This window comes from Citrus sinensis, chromosome 2 (genome assembly GCF_022201045.2).
Source record: "Citrus sinensis cultivar Valencia sweet orange chromosome 2, DVS_A1.0, whole genome shotgun sequence".
NCBI lineage: Eukaryota > Viridiplantae > Streptophyta > Magnoliopsida > Sapindales > Rutaceae > Citrus > Citrus sinensis.
Genome location: NC_068557.1, coordinates 5,619,681 through 5,629,596, shown reverse-complemented (window position 1 = coordinate 5,629,596; position 9,916 = coordinate 5,619,681). Strand labels below are relative to the sequence as shown.

The 9,916-nt window shown below is 32.1% G+C and overlaps 1 protein-coding gene across 1 annotated transcript; it reads right to left on the bottom strand.

The window, feature by feature from the left end:
• Positions 1-2,889: 2,889 nt before the first annotated feature.
• On the bottom strand, positions 2,890-4,624 carry LOC102606920 (zingipain-1). Its single transcript, XM_052435266.1, has 2 exons — positions 3,897-4,624; positions 2,890-3,755 (listed from the first exon to the last, which is right to left on the bottom strand). Exons 1-2 carry the CDS (start codon positions 4,351-4,353, stop codon positions 3,172-3,174), a joined length of 1,041 nt encoding a protein of 346 aa, XP_052291226.1. The 5' UTR covers positions 4,354-4,624; the 3' UTR covers positions 2,890-3,171.
• Between the last annotated feature and the right edge of the window lie 5,292 nt (positions 4,625-9,916).

Genomic DNA, 9,916 nt, shown 5'->3' with positions numbered 1-9,916 from the left:
AAAATTAGTTATTAATGCCATAAGAATAATAATTCTCTACATGTCAATCATTTAAACTTGTATAATCAACAAATTATACAAATGCAAATTAGTTATTTATGTATATATATCTGCATCAACAATACATAATATATTTATTGGAAAACTAGGTAATTTCTTGGATGGGTATTGCATGCAAATGCAAAAATGGTGGGGCCCTTTTTTGATTTCTAACTAAAAGTTAATTAAATTAAAGGGAAAATGACTAATACACCTCCAATCTTTAGACAAAGGAATAAAAATCCCCTAACCTTTTCAAAAAGACATTTACACCCCCATTCACTAACAGAAACAATTATTTTTAACGAAAATAGTAATTTTAATATACAATTACCACTATACCCTTCTAGCACATAAAAAAATAATTGTTAATTGTCCAATTTGTCCATATTGTTAATAAAATTATAAATATACCAACATTTCTTAATTCCTCTATTTAAATTTTTATCAAATTCTCTCTTCAAGCCAAATAATATTTGGTTTATATTCATAAAGTACTTTGAAAAAATAGGTTTTTTTTTTCTCTCTCTCTAACATAGCCCTTGTTTAAGCGGAAAATCTATTTATAAGGATATATATATATATATATATGTATGTATGTATATCCTTCAATGATACATAATAGTACGTATGTATATATACGTATTTGTGTGCATAGGTATGCATATACACAGAGAATCTATTTTTTATGCCAGTCATACCACTTTGGCGTGTTGAGTTGGCATGCCCAATTTACATATTCTGTCAAAAAATATAGCAGTGAGCCCCATAATGAGATTACCGGTGTCACATAATAGTATGCACATACACAGAGAATATATTTATATGTATATATATCTACGTCAACAATACATAATAGTATGTGTATGTTTGTGTGTCTATACACACACACACAAAAAAAATTTTTTTTTAGCCCATAATACTACTTGAGTGTGTTCAGTTTGTATGCCTGAATGATAGAGCAATAGGTCTCATGCCTGAATGAAGACCATTTGGACTTTCCTCAACTCCAATTGGAGCCACATAATAAGGTTAACATTTTTCTTATTGCACGCCTAGCTAGATGGAAATGGCTTTCATTTGCTTTCTATTTTATCAATAATTTTATACCGATTTTAGAAAACTAATGACTTCAAAGAGGATAACCATAACCAACTAAATGATAAAGATTGCAATAAGCCAATAAATGAAAAGTTTGGGAAAAAGACAGAAAGAAATAATCATGGACTTCAAAGTAGTATATGAAATTTTGAAGGAAAAAAAGTTATTAGTATTAAAAATTTTAATGAGTAAACATTCTCTTAAGAATCATGCATGGTTATAGTTTAGAATGGATTATGGATGGTAGTTGGTTTAATTGTAAATTTGTTTAAAGTGGTACAAGAGATATAATTTCAAATCTCAAATTTACAGCATAATTAAGAAATATTAATATTTGGTTGATATTCGTGAAGTACCTTAAAAAATAGGGTTCTCTCTCTCTCTAACATAGCCCTTGTTCTAGCCGAAAATCTATTTATATGGATATATATATCCTTCAATGATACATAATCATATGTATGTTTATATACGTATTTGTGTGCACAGGTATGCATATACACAGAGAATCTATTTTTTATGCCAGTCATACCACTTTGGCGCGTTGAGTTGGCATGCCCAATTTACATATTCTGTCAAAAAATATAGCAGTGAGTCCCATAGTGAGATTGCCGGTGTCACATAATAGTATGCACATACACAGAGAACATATTTATATGTATACGTATCTACGTAAACGATACAAAATAGTATGTGTCTGTATGTGTGTCTACACACACACACACACACACACATAATATTTTTTTTTTTGAGCTCATAATGCTACTTGAGTGTGTTCAGTTTGTATGCCTGAATGATAGAGTAATAGGTCTCATAGTGGGATCAGCGGTGTCACATAATCTAATAGGAGAAATTCTAGAATTTCTTATCTAATAGATATATGATTCACAAAATTTACCCTTAGTGGTCATAAAACTTTGGAATATGAATGAAATAAAATAATTTGCATGTTAATTTTATGTGTGTGAGATTTACAGTCACAAATAATAAAATAAAATAAACATTGACAATGGCATAAACATATAGTAATATTTACAGTCACAAATAATAAAATAAAATAAACATTGACAATGGCATAAACCTATAGTAATATAAAACCTCTCATTTTTTTTAAGTGAACCTCCGCAAAGAGAAGAAATATTTATTAACGGTACTTGTATAAACATTATCAAAACTGATGTAAAAAATCTACTCTAATGTCACAAGCTTTTATCGATTGAGTTGCAAAATATACATCAACCTAATTCGAGTGGTATGCGTAACTATGAATTTTCTCTTTGGTTCTAATAACTAAAATCTTTTATGGTTACCATGAAATTTAACTTAATTTGAGCCATTTGTATACTACAAAATTTCTCTTTTGATCTTGTAGCGAAACTCATTTCCATCATTATAACATTCACTAAATTGAGAGTGATGCATATGAGAAGAATAAATGCTCAGAAGAAAATGAAGTTGTTGCTCATCGAGGATATGCATATATGTTATTTTACTTCATTCATATTCTCAAAACAGTACTTAAGCTTCACGGTCAATACATGCCGTGAGGAGTGTGAATGTGTTTTAAAACACGAGCGGGTTCCAATTAATTTCTCCAAATTAACAATTGGAGCCGGCATTTTGCTCAATTTTCTCCAAAAATACTTTTGTTTAAAAGAAAACCTTTAAATTTACCAATAGGAATTTGATAAATAAGTAATATAATTAATTTATTGCTTAAATTGTAATAAAGTAATTGTGGCGAAGATCAAGATTATATTTAAACAAGAGATTTAACATTAATTATAGAAGACACCAAGTATACTGGCATTAATTCCATTACAAACATTAAGAAATATAGAAAATTAACCGCACAATAGATAAATATCAGCTTTCAGTGGCTAGCTAATACATCAGCGGGTTTGAAGTTGATGAAGATATCATCAATACTCCAAAACTATTTAAGACTCCAACAAGATTAAATTATTTCCAAATGTAGGATAGCACAACCTCATTGATACTGCTATGAAGAGGAGGCTAATAAAATTATAGAAGTCACATTGCAACTGGATAGGAAGCCTCAGTGGCAATGCCACAGAGACCTTCATCTCTGAGAATCCTTATGTAGCCGGACTCACCCCAAGTCTCCCCCCACGAATTCTTAATTAACCAGTAATTGGCTCCATCTTCTTCTTCAGCAGTTCCAAACCCAACAACAGCGACACCATGATCACAGTTATTCCCGCATTCTGCGTTAAGCACACCTCTTTCGTAAAAACGGAAGGCTTGTCCGCTCGCTTCAACACAGACTGATACTGGCTGCTTGGTTACGGCCTGGAGTAAGGCATGCTCATCACCTTTCGGTAAATCTTCATATTTACCGATTGTAGCAGCAGCAGCTTTCTCTTTCTGTTCGTCACAGGTTCCTTGCTCTTGCTGGTACGGATAGTCCGCTTCTGTGGCAAGGCCCTTGTTTTCTATAATATACTCAAAGGCTTTATCCATAAGACCCCCACTGCATCCATTGTTGTCTGTTGAGCAGTCTACCAACTGCTGCTCCGAAAGTTCAATCAGTTTCCCACCAGTAATCTGAGTGATCCCTTCCACCGCCGCCACAGCTGAAAATGCCCAACAGGATCCTGCAAAATAATATTGCATGTTACGTTAGACGACGAATAATAATATTATATAATATTCTAGGTTAATTTGTTGTACATGATGTGACAGCTACAAACAATCTGCAGCATCACTTCATCAATATATATATAATAATTAATTACCACAATTGCCTTGGTTCTTTATATGAGTGACAGCTCCTTTCTTCCTCCAGTCGATGCTAGTCGGAACATCAGTCACGTTTTGGTACTTGAAGGTGGATGGCCGTGATGACTGGCGGCTTAGGCTTGGTACTGGCCTGTTGTATCCTGTATATGAAGCACGAAACTCCTCGTTAGTTAAGTCTGAAAATTCATTGGTGCCCAACTTGTACGTCCGATTCCCCTCCTTGTTGGCTTTCTCAATGTATTCAAGGTTTTGCTTGAATATCTTAAGACGCATTGCCTTCTCTAGCTCGTCCTTGTAAGTGCGTCCATGCTGAGCCATCCACTGTTCGTGTTTCGCAACGATGGACGGTTCATGCATCGACCGGCCGGACACCACTTGTGATGCACAAGTGATCACCAAACTGATGATCACAAACATGGGAATGATAAAGCTTTTCTCAAATTTTAAAACCATGGTTGCTGTTTTTTTTTCCCTCCCTTTTTTGGTATATTACTAATTTGTTAGTAATTTGCGAATACTCGAGGCACACATTGTTGCTCTATATATAGTACTGGCTAGCATATATATGGATCACATTTGGTGTCCCTAATGCATCCAAGACGTATGCATTGCGTTGGTCGATCGTTCGTGCCCCATACTTCACGACTTTCAATCAAATTAGCTAATTAGCATCAGTTAATCACCGTGATTATTGCTACTTTACTAGCTAGGAGATTGCCGCTTCGCGACGCCATGGCCTTATGGCGCTATCTATGACACCTCGTTCATCAGCCATGTTACAAAAGAGTTATGAGCTTAAGTCATGCCGCGTCGTGGAAACTTGTGTATTACTTGATTCGATAGTTTCATTCGTTCACATTTGGACGGAGGGCCCATGTCTCACAAAAGCCACAATACTAATAAGGTCAGCATGAAGGAATGCTTAATTCCAAGATGCATCAAGAGTATTATAGCATAATATACAATTCGAATTAATGAAGGCATAATTGCAAGAAAATACAATAAAAATCATAAATATGTTATGGCTTATAAAAATGGAAAACCAATCTCCATATTATTACATTTGTGAGTATGTGTGTTTTTCCTTTATTTGTTTTTCAAATTGAGCATTATAGCCCACAACTTAGAGGAGTACAAATTGAGTTTTCTTTATTTCCGCTTCCCCGCGCACCTTGAGTAAATAAGAATGGAAAAGGATAAGAGGATCATGCGATTGACGTGAGAGATTTGGGGATGGTTATATTTCCATGAGTGAACTCGAGGCCAATATGAAGTAAATGGATACAAGTTAAACCATGAAACTAAAGACAATTCCGAATTAGCTTTGTCTACAAACAAGGAAAGCTGTAACTAATTTAACCATACGAATCTGATGGAGAGCTTGAACTTTGCTCGGAACGAATGCCGGTGGCATTCTAATAACTAAGTTACTCTAAGAACTCAAAAGGATTACAAAATAAAATATATGTTTAACTGTTGGAGTGGGGGCAACAGTAGAACTATACATAGATACAAAAAAAGAGTCATTAATCACTTAAGAGCCCCTTGTTTCGTCACCATATTCCTTGGGTGTGCTCCTATTCAACATTTTCGTTATATATATATATATATATATATAGTCTTTATCTAATAAGGGATCTTTTAAGTTGTTGAAATAAAGGACAAACTAAAATACAAACAAAACACTTACTGCAGTGCGGTGTATTTTGTTCTGTACTATATTGAAGTTTGTATTTTTATTGTCTTTTAACTTATTTCTAACTTTAATAATTTAATAAATCCTTCAGTCTATGTGTGTGTATTTTAATAATTTTTTTTTGTTATCTGATTTTTTCCAATTGTGCTTCTGCAAATCATGAAAAGGATGCTGAGCTCATACACTCAATAGTGCACATCAGCGAATATCATTAAATTGGTTTATTTTTCTTTTATATAATTTCTTTTTTTAATTAACGTAAAACATAAATAAAACATTGATAAATAACTATCCGATAAGTTAATAATCTTGATAAATAATTAAATCATCAAGTTCCAAATTGAGCCAGTGTAGCAAATAAATAGCTTTGTTAAATGCGTAAGACAATAGCGACTTTTTGAATCCTTTAGGACCCATTGAAAATATAAACTCATAATTAATCTCATACAAAAATTAATAATGAATAAATTATATAACTCATAAAATTAAGGAACTTTTTTTTTTTACAATTTCTATTATTTGAATTCAACTCTTTGAAAAATATGCATCTAAAGTTTTTCTTTTGCTTTTGTAGCTTCTCTTCGTTCCTAACTGAGCGCATGTCGTCATTAATTATTTTGTAGAGCATGCACTACATTTAGTATATCTTTTTCTATCAATAAAGATTTTCTTTTTTCTTTGTACTTCTTTCAAATGAGAACCCATGAAGCCCAAAAATATGAAAATTATTATGATATGAGACTAGAAATTATAAAATAATCAAGTGAAACTTGAGAATACTTTTGTATTCATATTTTTCAAAAGTAAATACTTACACAATAGTGGTATGTGTATGATTACACAAACTAAGGAAAGGCAAAAAAGAAATATTGTATAATTACAAGTTGCTTAACAAAGCTACACTATTATAAGTGGGAGCCATTTGAGAAGATATCATTGACTTAAGGAAGCACGATTTATGTTCTTTTACAAGTAAATATGTACATATATCTATAAAATTCTTCAAACAAAAAATCTCTTTCTAAATTAATACATATTCATTTATTGGTAAATTATTAACATCACTAAACTAATATTTTTCCTTAATCCCAACAATATTATTTGATAGAAAATTTACTGTAGATGATATAATGTATTTAAAATCTATCCAAGACTCGATCAAACAGTAAAATCTATGTAAAATAAGATAAAAAAAATATTATTCTTTTCCGTCAGGTATTCTATGATTTTCATAAGAACTAAGAATATTAAGTTTTGTGATAGTTAAAAAACAACTCATCATATCCCATCACCTTGGAAGGTCTAATTGAACAATTGTTAATGACTAGAACAATAATGTAGCAGTTCAATCCATATGTCACTATTGGGACCAAATATCAATACTTCCTTTAAAATTACATAAATAAAAAGAAATTACAAAAGTACCTCAAAATTAATTCCAGCTGAAGCAGCTGATCTCTTGATATTCGTGGCATAATTTCTGAAGCAGTTGTTTGTAAAGTCGGTCCTGAAATCACTAGCTCCACAAGTTGCTTGGGTATGTGTGTGTGCCTATATATACATACATACATACATACATACATACATACATACATACATACATATATATATTAATAAAAAATTAGAAGGAAGAAATTGGTAATTTGTATGATTGTATTTTTGAAAAACTAAGAATAAAGGGATCTATATAAAACTTGCCAGGGATTAGTCTCCAACACAATTAAATTAGACCATGCTTAGTATTGAGATTAGGCAGTTTTAATTTAAATGCCACAGTACTAAAATCTTTGGTAAATACTAGCTAATATAACTGGTTAAGTTGATTTAATCCATTACTTATAATACTAGTCCTATATGATAAAAAAGATATAACATCTTAATTTATTATTTTTGTCAAATTAAGTTATTATTTAAAAATCTTATTTATTACATACTATTAAGCTTTATTTTAAAGTCATAATTTTTTGCTACAATAGCTACACTTCCTCAATATTGAACAGGACCTTAGTCATCTCTATAGCTATTATATTTTAATAAATTTTAAATAGAGCTATCTATGTAAAATTTTGCAGGATCAACCTTGACCGTAATTGTAGACCTTTGATATTCGGACTTCCAACCTTGGCCGTTAGATATAAGCAACAACTGTCTGATATCAATTGCCGCCAACAATAAACAAGATCAAATTAGCTCTCCTTATAAATTTTTCTTCAATAAACCATGAGGCAATCGCTCTCATTATACATTTGCTTCATAAATCATAAGCTAACTGTGTCTTGCAAAATCTTCAAAAAAAATTGCAACTACCAAGTTGGAATACTGCTTATCGTATTTACTCTTAAATTTCATCTAATTTTTTCAGTCATAGACTTACTCTCCGTGCAGGATCAATTTTTCCTCCTCTATCTAAAAATTGACGTTGAAATGGCAAGTACTTGAAAATTACAAAAACTATCAATTTTTTCCCTCTTAAACTAGCCGGATCAACATTCTGCAAAAAGAGATTTATGATACTAATTCTTAATAACTCCAATAAACGTACCAAAAAAAAAAACCCTAAGGAGAAAAAATAGAAGAAAGCATAAATAAAATTTTTGGATTAATTTGTGAAAAAAAGACCAAAATGAAATTTAATTTAGTTCTTCTCTTACCTATCCTCTTGAGGAGTCCACTGCCCTTTGATTATGTTGTTCTTCTTTGGAAGTTTCCTTTCTCTTTTCATAGGTATCCTTTTGTTCCTCTTTTGATCTTGATTATATGCATTTTCTCCAGTTACACATGAGACTTCATCGGACAATTTTGAACTCGATGATCCATAATCTTGAAAATTCATTAGTATCGGCAAAAAATTTGGAGTTTCCAGCTTGGGGTGAGCCGAAAAATTTTGTGAATAATCCCAAAATCCTCTTCTTTTCGGGCCATGCAAAACCTCATTTGTACTATTCGGTACCAACGGAGTGGCGGTATATGCACCCTTAGTACCTAAAAATCCATTTGAATAGCCCTCAAGAGGATTGAAACTCATTGTTGAGATCCCGAGAGGGGGACTTTTTGAGGATCCTTCGATGGTAAATCGATTAAGATGGTGAGGATTTGAAAAAGTGGACTCATTAATAAGACCATAATCATGGTTATTATGATAGTTGTGAAACAATATACCTTTAGAAGATGGATTTTCTAGACGAGAACCCATTTCCTAGGTCTGATTTGAAGAGATTATCAGAAAATATGCTTGATATGAAAGGATAATCATCTCGAAAACTTAAATCAAGCTCCATGCAATAGAGAGAGTAAAGAAAAAAATAAAACAAAATAAAAAAATAAAAATTAAGCTCTCAAGAAAGGAAGGGTGGTTAAATGTTAAATAGAGAGATGGGGCTAAATTTATGGGGCTATTGATATCATCACCCGTAATTGCTGGCCTGCAATGCTCACCTCTCTCGGATTCACTGCCGAAGAAGGAAATATACTAAGAGGCTACTGTGATGCATCTTCTGCTCCTTCTCTAGGTGGCCTCGCGGTGATATATCAGCCTCAGGTTTCCAAGGCTTTGGCTTAGACAAGGTGCATTTATGGCACTTCTATTTCCGTGGTGTTAATTTAACAAATGCAAATTTAAATAATTAAAAAAGACTTTTGGGTTTTAGCTTTGCTTTATTTTTTTCATGTTTTTTTTTTGAAGTCTTGCCTCTTAATCGAATAGAATAAATCGTTAAAAGTAGAATAAGAAAAAAGGAATAATACTAAATTCTTTTTTCAAAGCCGCGCAAAGCGCGGTTCTATTTCCTAGTTATTATATAAATCAGGACCGTTTGGTGGGCACCGGATGCTTTGAAGAAGATCATACAGTCCAGATACGACTGAAGGGGCACTATTAGTGGGACAAAGCAAAGAGAATTAAGGCTACAACAACGTTGTCTTAATTTTAATGATTTATTAGCGTTTGTTGTTATTACTTTATCACCCTTCTTCAATTGTTTGTATGCTTTGTGTGTGAACAAAATTTCAGGGTCTCGTGTTTTATTAATTATTGGTAAATGCTATTTTCTTAACCATAATTGAGAGTCAATGTAATAATGAAAATTGCCCAACTTCAGTTCAGTCACATAACATTAGTAATGAAAAATCAAACAAATTCTTCGAAAAAAACCTAGTGAAATTTAATTATTATTGGTAATTTTTTAAGGATTCTTGAGAGCTTGAGCTCTTTCATCATGCCAATTTAAGCTAAAAATTTATATTTTCTGCTTATAATTTTTTTTTTACTGTAAATTAAAAGGGTGATTAAGTAACTTCAGGACCAAGTTTCCAACCACAATT